General features: G+C 41.8%; 2 protein-coding genes and 1 pseudogene across 12 annotated transcripts in view; 2 read left to right on the top strand and 1 right to left on the bottom strand.

The window, feature by feature from the left end:
• The window catches only part of CLCN3 (chloride voltage-gated channel 3), a 60,530-nt gene extending 53,057 nt beyond the window's left edge, over nucleotides 1–7,473 (top strand). For 9 of the 11 annotated variants that reach the window (XM_015285384.4, XM_420400.8, XM_046940723.1 and 6 more), the window contains 3 exons: nucleotides 189–405; nucleotides 2,615–2,690; nucleotides 4,410–7,473. In XM_015285384.4, coding sequence (XP_015140870.1) covers nucleotides 189–405; nucleotides 2,615–2,690; nucleotides 4,410–4,568 — 452 coding nt within the window. In that variant the 3' untranslated portion in view covers nucleotides 4,569–7,473. The remainder of the gene's footprint in view (nucleotides 1–188; nucleotides 406–2,614; nucleotides 2,691–4,409) is intronic. The other 2 variants (XM_004940931.5, XM_004940930.5) reach the window with 1 other exon arrangement.
• A 1,508-nt stretch (nucleotides 7,474–8,981) lies between these two features.
• Nucleotides 8,982–15,467, bottom strand: HPF1 (histone PARylation factor 1). Its single transcript, XM_420399.6, has 8 exons — nucleotides 15,337–15,467; nucleotides 14,223–14,382; nucleotides 13,677–13,863; nucleotides 13,107–13,205; nucleotides 11,930–12,080; nucleotides 11,158–11,245; nucleotides 10,412–10,584; nucleotides 8,982–9,486 (listed from the first exon to the last, which is right to left on the bottom strand). The coding sequence occupies exons 1-8, from the start codon at nucleotides 15,454–15,456 to the stop codon at nucleotides 9,355–9,357; spliced, it is 1,110 nt and encodes a 369-aa protein (XP_420399.5). The 5' UTR covers nucleotides 15,457–15,467; the 3' UTR covers nucleotides 8,982–9,354.
• Nucleotides 15,468–15,513: 46 nt separating this feature from the next.
• LOC121110799 lies at nucleotides 15,514–21,551 on the top strand (annotated as a pseudogene).
• Nucleotides 21,552–24,173: the final 2,622 nt, after the last annotated feature.

Here is a 24,173-nt window from a genome sequence, read left to right as displayed (position 1 = left end):
ATGGCTTTTGTGATTTCTGCACAAGCACGTCTCAGGAATAAAGCAATGACTATAGAAACACAATGTCAGCATATCAGCATCAGAGCCTGGTAGTGTTGATTGAACTTTGCACTAAACGATCTTACTCCAAAAATGTAAATTTTCTTGCTCGTTTTTTTTTTTTTCCTTCCCCCTCTCTCCCCTTAAAGAAAGTGCCAGGAAGAAGCAGGAAGGGATTGTTGGCAGTTCCAGGGTCTGTTTTGCCCAGCATACCCCATCACTTCCAGCAGAAAGCCCTCGGCCCTTGAAACTTAGAAGCATACTTGACATGAGCCCTTTCACCGTGACAGACCATACCCCTATGGAAATAGTGGTGGATATTTTCCGGAAGTTGGGTTTGAGGCAGTGCCTTGTGACACACAATGGGTGAGTAATGGGGTCACAATTCTGTTTCTTTTGTAAGGTATAGTAATTTTCACTTCTGGGATCAGAGCTTTCATGGTATTTGAACCCATACATTTGGTGCAGTATGTCAGTGTCAAGAAGGTGCACATCTCTTAAATTCTTACTCCTCCCCTGTATTCCAAGTAGGAGGCAGGAAGTTTCTGGAGTTCTTTTTGTTTTGTTCTTTTTAAAGGTTTTCTTTTTAAAAAAATTAAATAAAAAAGAGTGGAATACATCAGCTGTAGACCATCTACAAATACTGGGTTCATAAAAAGCAAAGGAGAAAAAAGATCCATTCAGTATCTCCTCTTCTGGCGTTTAGTAATGGCAATTACCACCAAGCTATTAGTTTTGGAACACTGAAAGCTAAGTAACTGCTAGTAGTTCTGAAACTTCAGTCTGAAGCCTTTACTTCTACAATTCAAAATACTTCAAGAAGGTAACTTCAAGATATAGAATGTTTGTAAATATGACTATGGGGGTTGTCACGTGGTCACCATTTAATAAATCAGCCCTAGGTGTGGAAACAGAAAAATGTTTGTTATAATTGCCTCTTATCTGACCTACTTCTTTTTTTACAAGATCTTCTTTCGAGTATGGTTCTACTTCAGCATTCTGCTTTCCTGTATCTCTTGTGTTAAGCGCTTGGCACATGATATTGCAGCTTCTACCACAGTATCTTGCTCTAGCATCTTTTTAAATCACATGAGAAGTGAAGTACTGTCTGCTCATCCACATTATTTAGTACCAATGTCCATGGGACAAAGCTAAGAAACCTTAAACATAGATGGTATTTATTTATTTATTTTTGCTGTGGGCAAAAGGAGTGCTGCTCTAAGTGGCAAATATTGAATTAGTGCACTAATTTCCAGATTTGTTTCTTAAGATGTTTTCTAAAACAAATGTATCTTAAATGTGCTCCCATTTTTTTTGTTTGTTTGTTTCTGTTGCTTTCTGATTTTTTTTTTAATTTGCTTTTTATTAAATTCATCTTTGTGTGGAATGGCAAGTACATGTTTTTAGAAGCATAAACAGCTCTTAAAAAAAAAAAAAAGCTTTCTCTGCCAGGGAAAGGCCATCATGATCTGACACTTCAAAATCAGTGCAGACATACAATGATTCCTATTTCATGCAGGGAAATTTGAATTGGTAAAACTTCAATGATAAATATTTATTACGATGGGTTTCTCTCTTAGTTTCTGTTGTGGTTGAGTGCTCAAACATTAACATTGATGTGAAAATCGACTCTAAAGAGAAATTGATCTTGTAAAGATGTGTCAAACTGTGGAGTGAGATTTTAATTATTTTATTATAAAGTAGCCGCAAATCTGGGAGACTTTGATTTGTTGTCTCCTGATACTCGTGTTTGTTGTCCCATTTCAGTTTATAAACTTGTGATCTTTCATGAGAATGCTGCCCGTTACGAGGTTGGATAGTTAACCCCTGAGGTCCAATTGGCCATACGCCACCCAGAGAATTTGTCTGAATTTTGGCAAATTTCATGCACGTTGAATATAGATATATAGAGATAGGTATGTTTATACATAAATCCTGCTACATGTAGGAATTGTGCAGAAATTGGTGCTGATGAGAGATACAGAGATATATAAAGACTGAGCCTGATTCTTTCTAGCTTTTACCAGAGTGTTCGTGCTAAGGTGTTGTTCTTTATATTACGATAAATGAGAAATTGGTTTGAATTTGTCTATTCCTCGGGACCGGGTAACCCTGCTCTGTCGTGAAGCTTCAGACCTCAATTTCTGTGACTTTACAGATACTACTTTGATCATATACTGTAGCTTGTTATAATGTGAATAGGGATTTGTATTTGTGAGAAGAAATAACTAGTAAACAAAGGAGATGAAGTAGATTTTAGTTTCAGTACCTCTAAAACCTCAAGAAATTAGGATCTGGGGAGAAGGGATCAAGTATGCTTCCCCAGTGTGTATGTGATAGAGAAACATACTGCTGTGGGGTTGTTGGAGATCAAGCATTTGGAGGGGCAAAAAAAAAGTCTGGGAAAGGATGCTGAGCTGAGTTTCAAACCATTCTTCATTTAACTATCTCATTAACTTTCTTGCAACCCATTTTCTTTTTTAGTTTTGCACTACTCTAAACCTTTTTCATTGTGACTAGATCTTTTTTTATTTGATTTCACACACAGTTATTAGCATAACATGATCTGTTTCAGGATTGTCTTGGGGATCATCACAAAGAAGAACATATTAGAGCATCTCGAGCAACTAAAGCAGCACGTCGAACCCTTGGTGATTAGATATATCAGATCTCATAATTAGACACATTAGAAGTCAGGAAGCATGAAACTTGTGAACTGTTCAGTACTTTTATGACATCGGCTGAACAAAGAAATAATCCTGCATTAAACATTTGTATTAAAGAAACTATAACAGAAAACAATATGTGCAAAATCCTTTTATAGAAATGAAGCAGTTACTATGGACGGTCTGTTAGTCACAACATTAAAGGAAGGTAAAAACAGAATTTGATATTTTGTTCTTTGGATCACGTAGATCCGCCTAGTTGGCCTTTTGATTTCCCTTGGTGGGAAAGCACACAGCCAGGAATACCTTTTCCCCCACAGTATAAATTTATTTTTTCATATGCTGATTTTGACAGCTTTAAATAGCTGTTAAGTTGCTAATTAAGCATCATATATTTTGAGGAGCAAAGCCAAGCACGTTCTTAATGTTTTGCAGCATTAGGTCTTCCCTGTAGTCCTCATTTCATCAACTGGGAAATAAGAGCGTTTTTAAAAAATCACGTAAAGTCCTTTAATTTTATACAAAGTCCTGTAATTCTGCTGCTGTTACCTACAGCAACTAGTGCACTCCAGTGGGATCCTAAGCTACTAAACAGCACGCTAATACACCTACTGTTGACTTCAGAATCTACGTACTGTTTTAAGTACGATGTTGTGATCTAACCTTAGTTGTAAGATAGACTTTGTCTTAATTTGGACATTGGTTGCTCTGCAATAGCTGCATCTCTGCTAAACCTAGCCACCAAGTTTAGCTGCTTATGTGCAAAACGTGCTAATTATGTTCTCATTTTATGCTAATATTTCACAAGTATTTCATGCGTCCTTTAATAAATAAAAAAACCCAAACCAAAATGTACTAACCAAAATAACAAGGGCAGCAGCTCATTCATTCTGCTCTTTGCTTCTCCTGTGATATTATCCTTTTGGACAGTCTCACCCTTTTTGATGTTTCACAGAGTTTTCCTTTTAAAAGCAATTTAGTTGCTGTCATAAGAGCACAGTATCTAAAGTTGAAAAATGAAAACTTTATTTTATTATTCATAATTAATTTTCTGAAGCTGTGAACTCTAAAACCTAGTTAACTATTCATTATTTTGCAAAAGTTTCATGGTCAATACAATACAGTGTGCTCCTATGAATATATTCAGTCTGAGCCAGTGTGTCAGATGGGAAAGACCCTTGTGATTTTTAGAAAGAAGGGGAGGGGAGTCTGATTTGCCGCTATAGGATTTTGGGGCCATCAAGCAGTATGTCACCTCTGATGGCTTGGCTGGAATACACTTCCCTTATGAAATGGGATCAATATCACTTCTTTTTCATACCTCTTTTTTCTTTGTCCTTCTTTATTTTATTTTATTTTATTTTATTTTTACTTTTTTGTTGGCATAGCTAACCAAATTTCATTTTTGTGGAAACAAAATGTTAAATAAAAATTGTCACGGACTCTACTTGCATTACTTATATTTAATTAAAATGGACTACAGCTGTCAGAGACCATCCAGTATGGTGTCTCAGCATTGCTGTCTTTTAACAAACTGGTGGTTACTAAATATTTTGATTAATAAAATGCTTTTGTTTAAATAAGAAAATCAGGCTGCTTACTTTTGCTCTGTCCCTGTCAACAAAAAGGACTTGGCTACCGATGTGTTCTGTTTTACTACTTTCCCTGCTCGGGTTAATACTGATCTTTGTTTATCCTTTTCAGGCGCCTCCTTGGCATTATAACAAAAAAAGATATCCTCCGTCATATGGCCCAGACGGCAAACCAAGACCCCGCCTCAATAATGTTCAACTGAAACCCATAGCTGAGGAGAGAGAGGAAACTGAAGAGGAGGTTCATTTGTTGAATAGCACAACACTTTAGTCTGGGAGATACTTCTAAAAATCAGAAATGAGAGCTGGGTTTTTGTGTAACAGTGCTGCTGGAAATCAGGAGTTGGTCTGGGGGAATATGTGGAGAGGAGGAAGGCTGTTGGGAGCATGGGAGCTGCTGTCCTGCACTGGATGCGTCCCGAGATGTCCGGTCTGCCATGATAGTGCAGTGGGAGAGCCGTGCGAGGTGGCACAATTCTCCAGCCCCAGCCTGGTACTTCAGCATCGAAGAGTTGTGTTACTAGTCCCTATTTCTGGAGGGATCCTTCTGAATTGAGCCATCTTATGGAGACTGAAAGGTCTTGCCCTTTTTACCATTGAAAACTGTTGTGTTAACTCATGAAATGTATAATTATTACACGTCACCTTTCTACATTCCAGAAGAGCTTTATTTCTCTCTCTCCTGAGCCGTAACAAAGCCTCTTTAAATTGGTGTGCCCTTTTGAAGTAGTTGTTTCTCATATTGAGATGTACTGTGAGTTACTGAGGTTGGATCACAAGAAGGGAGGTTTTTCTTGTGCCATTCAGTGCATAAGGTTGAACATCATGAAGTGCTCGGGGCAGTACAGATCTACTGCGACAAAAGCAGACTGAGCAGGTAATACCTTGCAAGAGCCATGCGAAACATCTTTCAGCCCATCTGCCGCGTGATAAGAGAAAAAGTAAACAAGCTAGAGTTGCAGAGAAAAAATACTGGTTTTGCTGCAGAAAATATCAATAATGTGACCTGATCTTATGCAATTTTTGTATTGTCGAAACACTAGGGTATATACCAATGTTGTGCAGTACAACGCAGAGTACTGCTGTTCTGCTAGTTAAGAGCTGGAACAATTCTATATACGTGTATCTGGAAAAATGCATGCTACAACACTGGAGATATTTCCCCCCTGTAAAATTTGAGATCGCTCATTTTTATTTTTCCTTCTCAACAAAAGACGTTCCACTGCTGACATGGTAGGAAGAAACGTAACTCATAACTTGCACTAATGTATATTATTTTTCTTGAGGTTTTACCATTATTTATATTTTTATGAATTAAAAAAAAATCTATTAAATACAAATCAGTTAATGTCTCACATAACTAATTACCTTTTTAATGTGATTTTATATAATAATTCGTAATCCTCTGCGAGTCGTGGAGGATTAGCAAATGTTTACAACTAGATGAAGGGTTTAAACAAAATTGTTTCTTTACGATCCAACATGCATATAAGATGATTTTCAGATGTAACTTTCACTGCCGTTACCTTAAGACTTCCTTTTTCCTTTCTGAGCAGATAACTGGAACAGTAGTACTAAAAACATCATTTTCAAAAATCAGGGTTTTAAAACGAATAGGAAGCAACTGTAATTATTAGATTGCTTTAGACTTTTTTTCTGAGGATGTAGAGGTGTAAATGATACATAGCCACAGAAGATGAGCAGCAGGGCAGAGTCGAATCCAGTACTTGAAAGCTTGGCAGGACTTCAGAGCTGAGCAGCACCACGTGCACCAGGAGGTGAGCTGACATTCCTGACGTCTTTCCCCTTTCAGCCACCAGATTTAAGTTTTCTTCACCTTTTCATACCACCGCCAACACGTGTGGAGACAAAGGCAGCGTGCTGTAAGTCCACAGTTAAAAAGCTAACAAATATGGCTGACAAAACCTTGTTTTACAACATGTGGTTAAATAAAATCTAGTTATTGACAATTTTGCCCATCAGACTGCAAAAGCTTAAATGGTGAAACAGCTAAAATCTTGGGCATCTCTAAGGCTGTCATCACAGTTACCTCAAACATCTTTATTCAGCCAAGCGCTCAGCATGACTTTATCTTGAAGAATGGTAACGTGCTCCAAACAACGTTCTGGTAGCATTGGCAAGCTCCAAAACAATGCCAGTGCTTCAAGTGCTCTGCTGAATTTATGTCTGTTTTCAGAATATAAAACTGCCATCACCTCTGTCTCACCTCTTGCATCAACTGGAGCCAGGGGAAAGCCTGATGTGTTGGTGGGCTGGCTGCGATCAGCCCCTGTGCAGAAGGCAGCTTTGGAACTGAAACAGAGTGGAGCTGTGTTACGGTTGCTGTGTTGCAGCAACTACCTGTGCTCTTCCAAGTGAGTCAGCGCTACAGGCGCCAAACCTGTTCTGTTACGTTGTGTGAGCTTGCAGAAACCTTACAAAGAGTAGGATTTGGGCCATCCAGAGAAGACAGCTCAGGAAATTGTCTGTGAGGCTGATCTCTGCTGTTTGTTTATTTTCTGTAGTGGAAGGATATAAATGCACTACAGCTTAAAAAAAAAAAAAATTGCTTTAAATGGGTTTGAAGCCTCTGCCATTTCTAATGGTTTCCTCATCCCCATACACTGCAGTGTAGGTACTGTATTAATTTGCACCTGACCCTACCTACAGACTGTACTGTCTGGAATACAACGCAGTTCATGCCCCTGCTGTGTTTTATAATTTTAGTACGGATCCCAATTGCTGCATAGAAGTGGTGCATCTCTGGTTACTGTTCTTACCTGCTAAGCTTTCTCCACTGACATGTAAAATGTCTCGTAAACATGCATTAGAAATTCTGATACTGAAGTATGTGTGCCTGTGCTGTTCAACATTTTTCTAATGTAAAGCTTCCAGCGCCTTACTCAAGTACTGATTTGAAGAAAAAATAACGTGGTGGATGGGAGGGTGAAAGTGTCAGCATTATTATTTTTTTTGTTTGTTTTAAACCATTCAGTTACTGGTTGATGAAGAATGCATACTTTGTTAATCTGTGATGTTGCCTAGAGCTGTATTTAATATTGATTGAACTTAATGTTTTTATTTATAATAGTGTGGTAGAGCTGCATATCATTACAGTAACAATCCCCATTACTGTGATGACTTAATCAAACATTAAAAACTTCTGTATGACCATTCGTTGCTTCGACTCCGTCGTGTTTTCTCAAACAGTCTTTCTGTTGAGTTTTTGCATTTAATTGTCCTGAAAGAAAGAGCCATAAGCTTTACATATAACACCACTAAACATCACACATTTCTGAAATAGACTTCTCCAGATTTGCTTCAATCATGGAACTGTGGAGTAGTTGGCTTCCTGATTTGAGAATAGGTGATGCTTATATTGTCCGAGAGGTAGAAACGGGTAGGTTCTTTACAGTGCATTTTTAGCCCTTTTGCTTCAAAAGAATGCGGTAAGGTTGTTGGATGCCTGTTTGCAATGTATTTTACTTTGGTATTTTTTCCAGGTAGCGTTACAGACGTTAACCTCACCTTGAGAAGAATAGGATAATACATACTGAAGTCCCCGTTTTTTTCAGAGATGTTCATAACTAAAGAATGATGTGAAAAGGTGAATGGTTGTGTGACCTACAGGGCAGCAATATGGAAGTGTCTCCTGTCCGGAACCTGAAAAGGGGAGGGAGGAGGACTGAATTTCTACAGATGTTCTTTTATTTATTTTTATTATAAAACAGAATTCAGTGCCCACGAAAAAGTTCATGTCTGCTTGTGTTCGTGTCTGAATAAATGAAACAGCTGTATGCTGATCCAGAGCGGGCAGCGGTCAGATTCAGAAAAGCAGATGCTGCGTGACTGAGAACTGAAAATAGCTTCATGACTTAAATGGCCCATGGATTTGCAGTGTGTCAAACTAAACTGATTGATGTGGTTCAAGGACTGCTCCGAAAGTGGTGCCTCCTATTTATGGTCTTAGCTCACAGCACCAGTTGGTGGTACGACTGTGGAGGCTGCACCTTCCCACCAACATTCCGGTCCATTTTGTTGCTGTGTGACAGACAGCAGCAGAGGGGCTATGTGACAAATTGGTGTCTGACACAGACGGACGTATCAGCAAAGTGGTATCACTGAAAATCCCTCCATGAGGGAAAAAATGGCACCAATTGACATTATCAATGCTTGCTGAATATTTGCAGAGACCGAAGAGCGGATGTGAGCACAGTGAGGTGGTGGGCGGTGTGTTTCAGCAGGGGTGACAGTGACAGTGAGTCACCTCCACTGGTGCAGTCGTTACAAGCGTGGCATGCAGGCTCTTCATCTCTGGTGAAAATGCAGAGGCAACTGTGGTGACCATGCTGAGAAAGTGTTTTGTAGCTGAGAATTTGCTCTATTAAATTAACAGCGTTGTCGTGCTCTTTGTACCCCTTATAGTTTCCATGGAAGTAAATGGGAGATGTTACTTTTCTGGAAGTAAGGACACCTCTGGAGTTGGAGCATGGTGCTGTTCCTTGGGTGTGCGTGTGTACTGCTGGACAGAGTGCTGCAGCAGGAGCTGAGGCTGTGCCCAGGAGCGGGGGAAGGCAGTACTGCCCCGCAGGTGCTGGCTGCTAGCCATGCAGGAGCCTGAAACCAAAACTGCCAGTGCAGCAACGTGGAAGAGCAACGAACCAATGACTCTTATTAACGTGCGTCTTGTTCTAAGTCACTTTGGGTCTATTTTAATAAACGCAAAATAGAGAAAACATTGGAAAACAGCATGAACGCAACAAGGTAGGAAATCCAATGGAATCACTTTATAACGTTGTATCGTTAGCTGCTTTCTAATCCATTCACCAGTGAGAGCGAGGCCGGTGCCTCGTGCCCACGGCAGAAGGGAAAGCTGCGCCCATGAACGTGGCATCTGGGGGACGGGTCGGGGGCCGCCAGGGTGAGCAAGAGACGGCCAGTCCTTAGGAAAGCTTTATTAACCACACAGGACGCGTTTCCACGTGGAAAAATAGCACGCAACGAATAAAACAGCCCACACCCCGCAACGCGAGCGCGGCCCCGGCGCTGACCCCGGCTCAGGGCGCCAGGCGGTCCAGGCCCTCCTGCCTGCGGTCCGCCAGGTGCGCCTCGATCACCTCGGCGAAGAGGTTCCTCTTCAGCAGGCTGTAGGCGAGCGGCAGCAGCTGGGCCACGGTCTTGTGGAAGTACTGCGCGAGAGAACAGCAGGCCTAAGCGCCGCCCGGCAGGAGGCCCGCGGGCTCCGTGGCACCGCGGGGAGGGCAGGCAGCAGCCCCGCCTCTCCGCAGGGCTGAGGGAGCTTTATGTGGGGCTGCAGCAGGAACGGCAGCGTTCCGCAGCGAGCTTCTCAGCGGCTGATAGCACGCAATGAGAACAAAAGGTGGGATCCCTGCCATTCGAAGCAGCCATTACCGCCCCTGCCAAGCCTTACTTTTACTGCAGCCGTGATCCTTTTCAGGCGAGGGGGGGGCGATGGTTAACAGAGAACAAGGAGTGTTAACGCTGAATCTTTACGTGTGATTCAGTGCCGCTGAGTCTGCACAGAACAGCCTCAGCAAACCGATTACCACGGAGCCAGAAATAGACATCTGGAAACCTACAGGCTACAGCAGGCTGGTGGGAGGGCTTTATGCCATCATACATAAAGCGTATGCAGGCAAAGGACCCCGGGGTCAATTTTCTGCCCCCCTGGGATGACTGCAGACATCAGCCTGTTTCGAGATCAAGTTCAGCACGAGTGCTTGAGCCCATAAAAGCAGGTGCGGAGAGGGAGCTTTGTATCTATCCAGCGTATCTAGATGAAGAATTCTGCATTTTTTCAGTATAATGACTCATTGTCATGTGCACGTCAAATCACCAGAGTGCCATTTAAATTCTTTCGACCTGTAGGATCGTGGCTCCATACAAGCTGTTTCTAATTTAACGTGGAATAGTGTCATAAATGTGACTTCTTAGCAGTTCTCACACATTAAGAATATCCACGTAGGCTTCCATGATTCCTAGCGATGAGTATATGGTAAGAGCTAGGAATAGAGATCTATGATGCATAACAACCCCTCATCTACACATAAAATAAAGCGTAACTGCGAGAAGCATGGCTTCTGTAGTACTTACGTGTGACCCATAGCAGAAGAGGTCCATCCCCAGTTCATATCCCATTCCATAGTCACATTCATCGTTAGCAAACTGAACATAGGTGAGCATTTCTTGAATGGGTGCAAATGCCTTCAGTCTCTCATCATCAGTAGGAGCGTCAACAATGGCCTTACATATTTTCTTAAGATTAGCTGCAAAAATAAAAGCAGAAATACTTGATGTTTAAATAAATAATACTGCATTGAAGTAGCTTCTGCCAGAAGTATCCCCGTGGGTCTCAACTGAAGATTAACTGGACACAACCTGAGCTACTGGTGAAAAAGTTTCCCCCTTTGCATCTCCTTCTTACTCCACACCCATCCTATCTCAGTTCCCCCTTCAGAGATGGATATTCATGTGCTGAGCTTGCACCAAGGAACTGATTCAGGTTGGAACAGCACCAGAAGAGGCAGAATGAGAAATAAAACCAAAAACCCCTGGATGTAGATCAGTTCTTTTGAAATACTTCCTGTATGGCTGTGCCAATACAGCAGTGTAGTCTGAACTACTACTTTAGGAGTTATTACTTCAGATGTAGTATGTTTTACTGATTCTTATCAGATTTATTAAAAAAAAGTAAGTTACATTACAATGGTCAAAGCTTCTGCCCTTTACCCCCAGCTGCTCCTCTACTTCAGGCAGAAAATATGACTGTTTTTTGCAGACTAGATTTGACTGGAGGCTGCCTAACGAAAGTGGAAGAATACAGTAAACAAGATACTTACCATTTGTTTCGGGAAGTTCTCTGTATCCAACATCATTCTTGTCTACCGGAACAACCAGGCCTGCTCCATGAAACGTTTTGGTCACCACCTACAAAAAGAGCCAGGAAATGAAATGTAGTACTGTCAGTCAATACTATGCCATAAAACCATTCACTTCATTAAAGCAACGTTAGCACCTGCCTTCTGGTGGTCAAGCCAAATGCAGCACCTGGCCTCAAGGACGTCATCTTAAACTATGCAGCAGTTACTGTTAAGCGCTGACGTTTAACATAACTGGAAACTCCAATGAAGCTTTGAAATCTAGGAACCCTTGGATTCACTCACTGCCAAAATTATTTCTGATAGGTACTCAGAAAATAGATTAAAATCCCATTATTAGTACATATCATCCTTCATGTTACTGTTTGTAGTGCATCTTCAATATGAGGCAGTTATCTCCAGGTTCACCATTTGTTTCAGTTTTTAAACTGTTTCCCTTGTGTTGTTTGTTTTTTTTTTCCCTTTAATGCCTTACTTGCTAAGTTGCAGTTTAGAAGAATAAAGTGTTTAAAATTTAATCCTACATTTGGAACACAGTTCTATTAATCTTCCCTGTCCTGAAATTTTACAGAGATGATTTACTCTGAAATTCATAAGTGATGCTTCTTTACTGAATAGAAGGAGGCCAAAGAAAGGTAGAAAAAGAAAACAAAAGTCAGGCAAGTAAGTGGAGGAAGAAAAAAAAGCAGTTTAACAGAACTTAATTCTCTCCAGTGGATCAGGAAAGTCATACTTTCTTATCTCTCTGTTTCATCTTCATGGTTTTTTGTTCCAGAGAATAACCCAATTCTTTTGCTGTTCTTGTTAGTTTTTCATCTATGTCTTTCAAAACAGCGTTTTTCTTTTTATCAGTCACTTCCTTAAGTTTTTTTGACAAAAATAATCTGTAAACAGAAGAAACACGTCTTAAAAGAGCTTAGCAGAAAACAAACAAACGAGAAGCCTTCTAATCACTGCACCTCCAAATCTTATAATGCAGATTAGCAGTCCTGGGTTTATTTATACACAGACTTAGGAACGTAGGCCAAAAGCCAATGAGTTTGGCACGGTGTGTACTCTGGTATGTCCTATCTGTATTTCTTGTATTACAATACAGTTTATGCAATCTGCAGGTGCTGAAGATCCTCAGAACTTAACTGTTCATCCTGCCATCTGAAGAATTTAATTTACTGCTCCACTGCCTCATACTCCTTTTGTCATCCAAGTCATGCACATAAATACTTATTTATGAGTTTCGCTGTGGTGCTTCTTAAACAAATGTCATCATTTAACTCTGCACTACCTAAGAGTTCTTTGCAGGACTTTTTCTTAGTATGCTTTCACTTACTGACGTGCATCTGTCCTTAGAGAGCTTTCCATTTTTAACTGACAGGTCATGAAACAACAGTACTCACACTTCCACTGTTTAAGTTCACGATGTAGGGCATGGTAAAGCTTCATGCATCAATGAATTATATATCCATGCCCCGGCTCAGAAAGAGGGCTCCCTGTAGTTACTCTTTTTAGAAGATAAAGTGTATTTTTAAGTGTGCAAGAAGAATTAAAAAAAGCTACATCTTACTCATTTAGTACGATCAGATTTTCTTCACCACTGTTGGAGATGCTTTGTTCTTCACCTATGAAGTATTCTGACACATGGAGTGGGCAGTTTTTTCTTAAGAAACTATCCCTTGTAGTCATTCCAATATATTTTAAGACTCAGACAACTAACTCTTATGCATTCTATTTATAAAAAGAAAACATTTTCAAGAAGTCTATGGAAGATTTTCAGAGCAGCTTAAAGCTTGCTATCAGAGCAAGGAGTAAGGGAGGGCTTCTTGAGGAAGAAAGAGGCACGGTAACATAGCTACAATATTAATAGTTTGTTTTCTATACAACTTCTTATAAATAAAAGTAAATATGAACCTTACTTGACTGCAGCGAATACATTATCACCAACTTGTGAAATCAGACAGCTCTTCCTTGCTTCATTTGCACCAACCCACACTGGAAGCTCATCTGGCACATCCCTATTTATGAAAAAATACATACAAATATTCAAGCTGTGCCCATTTCTCCTATTCCGAAGTGAGATTAATTTCCCTCCTTGCCATGCTGCCATCTTCAGAAAGCTAACAAAAGCACAGTTAGGTAGCTGTAGAACCTTACAGTATGGCTTTGAAAGGAACTCCTATCAATACATACAGAGAACGCAGGTTCCCCTTATTTCATAACGCTTGACTTTTTTTTATAAGTATTATGGCAAAAATTAAAGACCAATGAGTGAAGATGCTCTGGAGGATTTGGGGGGAGAAGTTTAATAAATATTTCAATCTTGTCTTCAACATCTTTGATCTTATTTTAATAAAATATCAACCCACGTGTTAACATCCTACTAGAGAAGAGAGACGATAGTGCAGTTCTCAAATCCTGTCTCACGGAAAACAAAGATGAGGAAAAAAGTTAGGCATAATTATATTAGCATACATTCAATTAAATACCTGAAATATCCCATGTGATACTGTGTTTTGCTATCCCCGACAAGTATGGTCTGGAATTCAGGGGGATCATAGAAGAATCTCCAGTGAAGACTGAAGTTCACATCTGTTGATTTGGCTTTTTTGTGTTTCCCAGCAAGAATGTCATATGGTCCAACCAGTGTAAGCCCAACACTTGACACAAGTGCATCTGAAAAGCAGAGCGTGAACTGTTTTACTATCTGGCAGGCACAGAGATAAACTGAGACACTCCTGTATCACTCGGGTATCAAAAGCCAAAAATATCAAAGTATTTTAGATGTGCTTGCAAGAAAGGCAGAATTAGACAACATTTAGTCCCTCTGTGTTATGTAATTTTATTTCAGAAAGCTTGAAGCAGACCGACGTCCTTGTGAGCAGCCCCGGCAGTCTTGTTTATACTTACAGAATTATCTCGCATCTGAACCCAAAACAGAGCAGCACAAGGATGCCTCCCACAGCCCTGTCTGCCTCCCTTCCAGCTGTTAGAAGAGGGAAAAGGCAAAAAGCATTGAGAATCGCACAGCCTACCAGCTGGTTTCTCTGGATCTAGTTCCTCACAAAACTTCCAGAACTGGTAGAAGTCCTCAGGCAGCCTCAGCTGATAGCACGTCTCTGCTTCTTGCTGGAGAGCATCCCGTGCCTCTGCCTGGCCTGACCGTCTCTTCTTGACGTCCCCGTTTTTGTCGCACTGCAAACACGGAAAGAAAAATGCACCCGGCTGCTTCCTGATGGTTGCACTGAACAACTCTGCAAAGCATACACATAGATCGGAGTGCCTCTTTTGCACGGAGGCCATTACCAGTGCCCCACCTCACACCTATCTGTACTCACACACACAAAGCCACAAAGCGCTGCTGTGATCTCAGTGGACCAGCGCCCTTATGGGCTGATCGCAGAATCACAGAATGGCCTGGGTTGGAAGGGACCTCAAGGATCCTGAAGCTCCAACCCCCCACACAGGCCGGGCCACTGACCTCCACATTTAATACTAGACCAGGCTGCCCAGGGCCCCATCCAACCTGGCCTTGAACACCTCCAGGGACGGGGCATCCACAACGTCTCTGGGCAGCCTGTGCCAGCACCTCACCACTCTCTCTGTAAAAAATTTTCCCCTGACATCCAACCTCAATCTTCCCTCCTTCAACTTAAAAACATTTCCCCTTATCCTGCTGTTATCTACCCTTTCAAAGAGTTGACTGCCTTCCTGTTTGCAGGCTCCCTTCAGGTACTGAAAGGCTGCAATGAGGTCACCCCACAGTCTTCTCTTCTCCAGGCTGAACAAGCCCAGCTCCCTCAGCCTGTCTTCGTAGGGGATGTGCTCCAATTAGGCAAAGGACTGCACAATCTTAACACTTCATCTCAGCCTTGCGTTATTTCAAAGCGCCCACTTCCAATTACAAAGCAGCTCGCACCTAAGAAACTCTATGTTTTACAAACATAGGGGTACGTCTCCGTCACGCGTCACAAGCCCTCCCCGCCGGAGCCACCGTGCCATTAACCGAGGGACGGCTGCAGCACGGCCGCCACTCGGGCCTAGGAGCTCTCGCCCGCCTTCGGACCCGGGGCCGCCTGACGCCGGGGCCGCCCGCGCTGAGCGCCTCACACGCCGCCCCCGGCCGCCCGCGCGCTCCCCAGCAGCCACCTGCTCTCCCGCCGGCTCCGCCGCGCGCGACCGCCGCTTCCCGCCACCTGTCATGCTCCCGCCGTCCGCATCGCGCCTCGCCCCGCCCCTTCCGAGGTCGCTCGATGCGCCTCCGCGCATGCGCACACCCCGCCCCTGGGGCCGGCCGCGCCCCGCTCCTCGCGCTCCGCCTTGGGCGGGAGTTGAAGGGCTGTGGGAGGTGGTTGGAGGCCGTGTGTGCAGTGCGTTGGGGGGGCGTGCAGCTCCGCTGCGCATTTCCCTCACGCATAGATCCGTTGCTAACCGGTGATAACCTTAGGTAAGGGAATGGGTTATTTTTCGTAATACGAGGCTAGGTGGGTACAAAAGCTCCCTAACAAATCACAAACCTAATTTTCTTCTGAGAAGCGTGAGGAATGCTGCCCTGAGCTTTCTTTAGGATACGTCCCTGCTGTTGGTCTCCTGTCACTACACAGTTTCCAGTATAGCAGACTGCAGCTGTACTGGAAACTGGGCGAATAGCACCTGAAGGAATGTTTTGCCCAGCAGCTTGGTGGAGGAGACTTGGGTATTAATTCTCAGGAGAACGAAGGTCCCTCTCCCCTCCCCTCCCATTGAGTATCTGTTATGTAGCTTAGCTTACCCAAATTCTAACCTCACACAGTGAAACGATGCAGTGACACCCAAGGTGCCTGTATTTCCCATTTCAGTGTCAAATCTAATGACTACTAAGTAAGTTCTGCCATCCGTTACCATTTCAGGATTGGCTTTTCCTAATTGCAAGGTGAAGTTAATTAAGGAATTAGCTGTTACTCACTAGATATTAACAAAGCAAATGCTGAAGAACCAAGGAAAAGCTTCTTAGCATGCGACTGGCCAGGCTGAGGTTCTTATGTGCCATTCAGGATAGCCACTTTAGGACACTGCCTTAAGGAATCAATTCCTTAATTTACCCCACCTCCAAGCCTACAGCTTTGCAGATACTTTTCAAGCCTTCTTGTCCATCTTTACTAAAATGAAGTTCCAAATAACCATTCTCAGTTCTACAAGTAAAATACTTCTAAGTTGAATGCAAGAGTGACCTAAGAAGGGTACCTCAAACATGCCTTGTGACAGCCTGTGGTCTTAAGTGTGTGCTCCTGCCATGTGAGTCTTCTGCTGCAAAACAAGTGAAGGAAGTCATTGTGAAAGCTTCTACATTTTGAGTCAAGAAGCAGTAGAACCTTTTCACAAGTGGAAAATCCTGAAAACCTCAGTTAGGCATTTGCCTCTTAGAATATTTTGCATTCCAGCATGGAGAGAGACATAACGCAGGTGTGAAGTGAACTTGGGATGGACACATTTTAGGTATGCCAGTACCTCACAAAGCAGAACTACACCAGAGAAAAATGCAATTCACCTAGATTAGTACTTGGGCACTTTATAGTGTTAATAGTGAGAGGCCTCAAAAGCCTAACTAGGAGGGCTGTTTCCTCCATAATGCAGATACAGCTCTTGTGAACATTGTAGATCAGTTTATTTTTCATTCTTTTCTCCACAGAAGTGATAAAAGCCTGAGAGCATCCCTCTTCCAGAGTAGTCTGCAGAGGTACCCTGGGAAAGAAAGAGGCACAGCATGCAGGAGAAAAGATAATAAATCGTCTCACGCTTTCCAGGCAGGTGCCGCAGCCACTAGATTATTGAGTAAGAGTAACAGCGTTTGGTCATATTTAACACACAGTAAGAAGTCATTTTGTCTGTAGATGTATGTATTTATAGACATATAAATGTGTAGTGTAACTCATGCATTTTATATAAATGTTACAGACAATTTTGGAATGAGTACCTCAGGAGAAATGGGTTCGCTTGCCTGATCCTACCCCATCAGACTTAAGCTCTGAGGCACTTAGCTTGGTTCAGCTGAGAACATGTTGGTGGTATGTTCAGAAATCTAACTTTGAATGACCAGATTGATAGAAAGAGTATTTCTGAGGTCAGAGGTATCTACTCTCAGGCAGTAGCTAAGAAGATGTTTTCACAACAACCGTTCTGAACTTAAGGTTTAATAAACTCTTGCAGTTACTTCTCTGTGGGGTCTTTATCCTCAACAATTCTCTGAATTTTAGAGATAGAGAGGTTGTGGTATCACACAGTTACACCATGTAGGCCCTCTCCCCAAAGAAAACAACAACAGAAAAAAACGTTGAAGATACTAAATGATTATTCAGAACACTGTCGTATTTTTTTCTCTCTGTAACCAAGCAGTTGTTCAATTAGTGCATATCTACCTCCAAATAGTTTGTACTGATTTCTAAAGTCACGGACTTGAAATACATATATAGCTTGATATTGGTAGTCATATTGGCATTCCTTCTGTTAACAACTTCTAAGGCTGTAACATGAAAGACTTTCTACAAAGCGTAAGCAACTAAAGCAGAATATACAATAAAGTATATTAGAGCCCTCTTCTCCTACTGATGAGCAGACTCTTATGTCTGTGCTGTCAGATAATCTGTGCTCAGGTGTTCCAGAGTCCTGAGAGCTGAATTCCCTGCAAGGCATGATGTAATGTGCTCTGTATTACCCATTTAGTTGTGTTACACATATAGTTCATCTATTTTTCCCTACTCTTCATACAATTTACAGGAAACCATTCAAGTCATATTTTTAGATAATTTACAGGGTACTTAAGCAGTAAGGGATAGGTGTGTGCAGTCTTCTCATTGGTCTCCACAACGTATTGATGACTAGACCATGCAAAATAAACGTATAAAAATGCTGTTGCAGAGGAGCATGCTACTGCGCGGCACTTGCCACAAGAGGGAGCCATTAAAATGCTTATTATTTGAAGGGGAAAAAAAAAAAAACAAACCCAAAAACAAGAGCCGAGAGAAAGTATCTTAATCCATTACTGACCAGGCTGATATCCTTGTATTCCATCCAGTGTAGCTCCTGTAGGAGAAAGCCTGCTTCTTAGCTTTGGATAATTTCATCTTACTCTACGCAGTCTCAGCATATGTACCAAGTATGTTGGATTTTTGTTTCTCAGCTTTTTAGTGTGGTTGTATAGACATGCTGTGAAATTATCCTATTTTTAATTAGTTTTTAACATTATAGTTTAAGTGAAGGTCTGGTTCTTAATGAGTTACTTTACAGAATTACCAGCCTTCTCCTCAGGTTAAGCCTTAAATCATGGGTGTACAACCTTTTGGCTTTCCTGAGCTGCATATAAAATTATAATATAGTCAATGTATGTAAGTAACAAAACTTTTGTATATATACATATTTATTATTTAAAAAAAAAAAAAGAGGGTAACAAAATTGTGTTACTAGTAGGCTGGACATGTATGCCTTAAATAATCCTTAGATCACATAGAGCCACTGGTCCTAGCATTATTAGCTTCTGTATGACAGCTCCATGTTTTCAAGTTCAGAGGAAAACGTGCCCTCCCTTCCATAAAAAAACAAGGATGAGCAAGAACTGCGGTGTACACAGTCAATGTCAAGGATGAGGGATCTGCCTCCGGGAAGGTTGTGAGTGAGCAGTGCTGCAGCAGACTGCAAAGACACAGTGCCTCTGCTGAGTCACCACCTCACTGCTGCCTGGGCTGGTAGGTTGTCCTGGGTTGCTGCCAGCTCTCCTTGCAGTTCTGCAAGGTAGGCTGTATACATCAGGATGAATGAGGGAAGAAAACACAGTGGGAGGAGGAGAAAAAAAGTCTTGTCACTGGAATAAAACTCATGAAGATGTTGCAGGCCATCTATTTCCTGAGAAATCCTAGAGGCTTCGTGCTGCTTTGTATTGTGAATGTCTAGAATAGAACATGGATGAAGATGTAAGTAGATGGTTGTGAAGGGCTTGAAATCACATATACCTTTTAGGCAGTGATTAATATTATTTTGGCATCAATTCAGAGAGCCTTAAGATAACAACTTGCGACAGGAATGTAAACCTCACAACCTGGTACTGTTGTAATCCAGCATTTTGAACCACTGTTTATTTAGATCTGGTATCTAGCAGTAGTATTTTACTGCAACAAAAAACATCTGCTTTTCTTTCTGCTCTGAATTGGGTATAGGAGAACCATTCTGTTTGCATAAGTGTGCAATCTGACCCCTACCATCTATCCTACTAATTTCATTTTCAATCCTGTGATTATTCAGAACTATAATTCCAGTAAGATCATTTGCAGTTAAGCAAATACAGTTAAGATTTATAGCTAACAAATTGATTATTATAAGTTACCTGGTTTGCTAGGAAGCACAGCAATGTATATTCAACACAGTCATCAGGCTCAGTCCAGCGAAATGTATTATCCCTGGAAGTTAAATGTTCATTGATGAGATCAGGACTGGGACCCACTACACGCTCTTCCACCTGGAGCATCTGAACAGTGGCAAAGAAGATGCTTCTAGTAACTATTCTTGGGACTACCACACTATCAGGTGTCAGCAATTCCGTTGTTGGCAGGGCTTGTAAAATGGCTGACAAGTACAGTCTCCAAGAGTTTCCCGACCTTCCACAACTTTGGGGAGGTATAGGCTTGAGGTTCACTTCATGCCTTATGGAGCAGCTCTCTTTGGAGTACAGCAAGAAATCCAAGCTGGAGTTCTCTGTGTACCCAACCGCAACCTACAACTTCATCCTCACCACCCACACCTGTCTAGAATACTGACTGCTCCTTCATGGTGGACAACGAGGCCATCTTTAACCTCTGCAACTGCAAGCTGGATATCAAGGATCCCACCCACACAAACCTCAACAGGCTGATGGGGCAGATTGCCTCATCTATCACTACCTCCTTGAGATTGATGGTGTCTTGAATGTTGACCTGACTGAGTTTCAGACCAGCCTGGTGCCTTTCCCACAGACGCACTTCCCACTCACAACATCATCTCATCAGCGAAAGCTTACTGTGCTCAGTCCTCAGATTTAGTGAATGGTTAAGGGTGAGCAATCCAATTATATTTAGTTGCTTCTGGAAGAAAAATCTTTTCTTGCACTTTTCTTTGCATCCTGGCAACCAGTAGAGATTAAAAGGAACAAAAGCTACTTTTAGCATAGGCCTTAAAAAACAGCACTAAAATTTAATTTTGGCTTTGGACTTGTGTTCATATTTAAAGCACTACTCTCAGACCTGCTTGGAGGTTTCCTTTCCATATGGCTTCCAACGCAACAACACAATAGACTGCTGCCTTAAACATCCCTGGAAAGTAGTGCAGAACATGGCATGCTACTGTGCCATTCCCAGCTAACAGATGTGTAGCATCAGCACAGTTCATTCCCAAACACGTTAGCTTTCCAGCTATAAGCTTAATCAATTCAAGTGCAGCACAGTGCTGACACAGCTCTGCTGTTTCCAGTTCTGGAACCAGGCAAGTTTGATGCTTGCCTGTGATTACCACATTGCACCCTTGCACAACACTGACAACACATCCAACTCTGTTTTAAGTGATCCCACTTCCTGTTCATCTGTCTTGATACTGAGAGCTACCATAAACAAGTGCCAGGGTAGGAAAAAAACACCCAACTCCATGGTTATAGCATACCGAAAGACAGTAGTAGTGTCTGAGGCAGACTTACACCCAGTAGCAGCAAACAACCCTATTTTCACCAGGATGACAGTGGAAGGAGGTAGTGCCTGGCCTTTCCCTTTGATGCAGACCTACTGAAGCCTTGGGCTCGCCACCCCTTTCACACCAGGTTACCTTAGTGCAGTAACCTAATACAGACATCACTGGGAAACTGCAGCCACTCACACCACAAGAACAGAATGACGCGCTTCCTCAACCTTGAGGAGCCAACATTATTTCTGGTGTAACTTCATTTCTCTAGGGCCTGCAATTTTTGTTCTGATGTGTAAGTATATATGAGCAACTTAGACAGCTTTACTATCAACACTGAGGTTTAAAAATAGGTTAATGACCCAGAAGCTAGTATATGCTTCATTCACAATAGGATTTTGACTTCAGTAGCTTCGCTCTTTCCTGTTCAGAAAAGTGAAACTTTTGTCTGTACTGGATGTACTGCTTTTCACAAGTCACAAACACTCATAGCTTTTAGGGATGAGAGATACTCATAAATACACTGGAACTGCCTTTTATTACCTACACATTGTAGCACATCAGCTTTGTAAGCCACAACTTAATTCTAGGAACTTTAAGCAGTTTTCTCATGATATGGGAAAAAATAGTCAAAGCCTCTGTCTTGGAAGTGTTGGTAACCAGCCAGCCCATTTGGCTTTAGAGAAAATAACCCCTCAAAAAAGAAAAAGGGAAGGGAAGGGAAGGGAAGGGAAGGGAAGGGAAGGGAAGGGAAGGGAAGGGAAGGGAAGGGAAGGGAAGGGAAGGGAAGGGAAGGGAAGGGAAGGGAAGGGAAGGGAAGGGAAGGGAAGGGAAGGGAAGGGGGAAGCGGAGAGGAGAGGAGAGGAGAGGAGAGGAGAGGAGAGGAGAGGAGAGGAGAGGAGAGGAGAGGAGAGGAGAGGAGAGGAGAGGAGAGGAGAGGAGAGGAGAGGAGAGGAGAGGAGAGGAGAGGAGAGGAGAGGAGAGGAGAGGAGAGGAGAGGAGAGGAGAGGAGAGGAGAGGAGAGGAGAGGAGAGGAGAGGAGAGGAGAGGAGAGGAGAGGAGAGGAGGGTAATTATCACGATCTTCTTTCCTGTTAGTGAGTATCTGTGCGTTATACTGCATTGCACTGGGTACACATAACCAAAGTGCAAACTACAGTGCTTAAGTATCATCCTGCTTAAAAGGAACGTGCAATCAGTCTTGTTTAATTTGAGTATTTCACAGTGTAAATGCAAAGGGCTAAAATAATCATGTGATTGTATTTGAAAATGATAAAAAATTAGTTCAACTATTTTTGTTAAATAGATGATTGGAAAGCTTATAAAGTCTTCTGGGTAGTACTATTCTGGTTATCTAGAAACACAGAATTGAAGTTGCACAAGTGTCCTTGATGTAGTTTTTGGAGCAGTTTGTTAAATTTGGCATGTTTTTATGCAGTTACCACTTGAGAAAGAAGATGAGGACTGAAAAGAAATGGCTAGATTGTTTTCTAACTTGATATTAGAAATACTAACATGAATTACCCTTTAAAGCTGTGTGGTTTATATAAGGTAACCATTCAGAACTGTCTGCTTATTTACAGTGACACTTCAGCACAGGTGTGATCAGCACCGTGTTGGAGACAGTTGTGTCTTAGACTGTAGGCATCACTTATAGAATGGTTGAAAATAAAATTGCAATTCAAACTAGCTTCTTCTTAGTTTCAAAACTGTCATGAAAGCAGTCTGTTCACACTGTACTGCTATACATCAGGGCTGGGTGCAGTTAGGATGTGAATAAGGGTGCCATTGAACAGCACAACGTATCTTCTGTCATATGACACAGAGAACACATCAATCTGTGCAGACTAAATAGGCTCAAGCAGGAGTGCAGCTCTTTTACATACCCCCTGGTAAATCTGTTCTTAACGTAGTGTTTTAGAAGTAAAATACTGAAAATGTAGGTGTATAGAAGCTTTCAAATGAATGGACTTCACAGACTGAATAAGGAAGCTAAAGTTTATTCTGCAATTTTAGTCAAATACTTGCATGCATGAGGCATGCCAGTGGATCTAGTCAAGAGGTTCATACTCTGTGAGACCCCCTTAAATAAAATTCTTTTAAGCAGATATCAACTTAGTGAAAACATGATGTGCAAACAGAAAATCCTGGAGTGGAAGATCAGTTTTGCACACGTACTCAGGAAAGAGTCCATTCTAATCTCCCCTCCCCCCCCCCCCCCCCCTTTTTTTTTTCTTTGTCTGCAAAAGGAATCTGATCCTTGAAAAAAACCTGTGTGAAACCTGGATGTAAAGTAGTGCTACCACCACAAACTCGGCCAAGGCTTCTTTCTTTTGAGAGCCAGGACCCACGTGTGAAAGTTTTGGTCTCTCTAAAGAGCGCAGGTTGTCCAAGCGTATAAAGTATCTGTAAAATCCCTGTGTAGTTACAGAATCAAGCGGAAATTTAACACTTACCTTCACTGACTGATGGATTGAACTCCTGCTGCTTGGCCCTTAGCTTAAGATCAATTTAGAGTCAGTTTTGGCAACACTTCAAATACATACTTCGTGGAAGACAAAAAAGAATTTGTGAGGTGATAGCTTATTGCTCTCATCTCGGCCTTAAAAATAACATTGCAGTACAGATTTAGTCCAGACTATTAGTGTTGGGTGTCTGAATGGAAGGTTGTATCCATACTTAAAGACCACTTTGTTAACTGAATGAGGTAAAAGCAAGTAATAAGAAGTTGCAATTGTAATAAATTGCAGCTATGACCCAAAAGTCAGGTAAATGCCCTCCAAGACAGACTTAGTGAATGATTTTACGATAATATCATGATGGAAAATTACCATGGAATTCCATACTTCAATTTACACTGCAAATTCTGCACTGCTTTGTATGTCTAAAGGAGATTCTTTCCCTTTGGAATCTATTTTGATGTGTATTCACTTTTATATTTTTCATCTTCAAAAAATTGTTGTTTAAAAAATTATTAGGGATACCTGTCCTGTTTGTTTTTCAGGAAAGCACTGTATACTGAGATGACCTGTACTTTTCTGTGTTAGCTCTTATCTTGGCTGGTGCTGCTTTCCATCTTCATCAGCAAACTTTAGTTTCTGTCCACATCATCAATGAAAACATAAGACAAGACATTCTAAAATGGATCCTTCAAGAACTCATTTAAGTCTTCCCCCTCATCTGACTACTTCCCATGTCAGTGCAAACCAATGTGTTCCATTTTGCCTCTTTCTTACCTACCTCACATTTCTTGTATTCATTTCCTTCATCATGCCTAATAGTCCATGCAGAACAAGTCAGTGTCAGAAAGTAATG

This window comes from Gallus gallus, chromosome 4 (assembly GCF_016699485.2).
Source record: "Gallus gallus isolate bGalGal1 chromosome 4, bGalGal1.mat.broiler.GRCg7b, whole genome shotgun sequence".
Taxonomy (NCBI): domain Eukaryota; kingdom Metazoa; phylum Chordata; class Aves; order Galliformes; family Phasianidae; genus Gallus; species Gallus gallus.
This window is presented reverse-complemented; position numbering and strand designations above follow the sequence as displayed.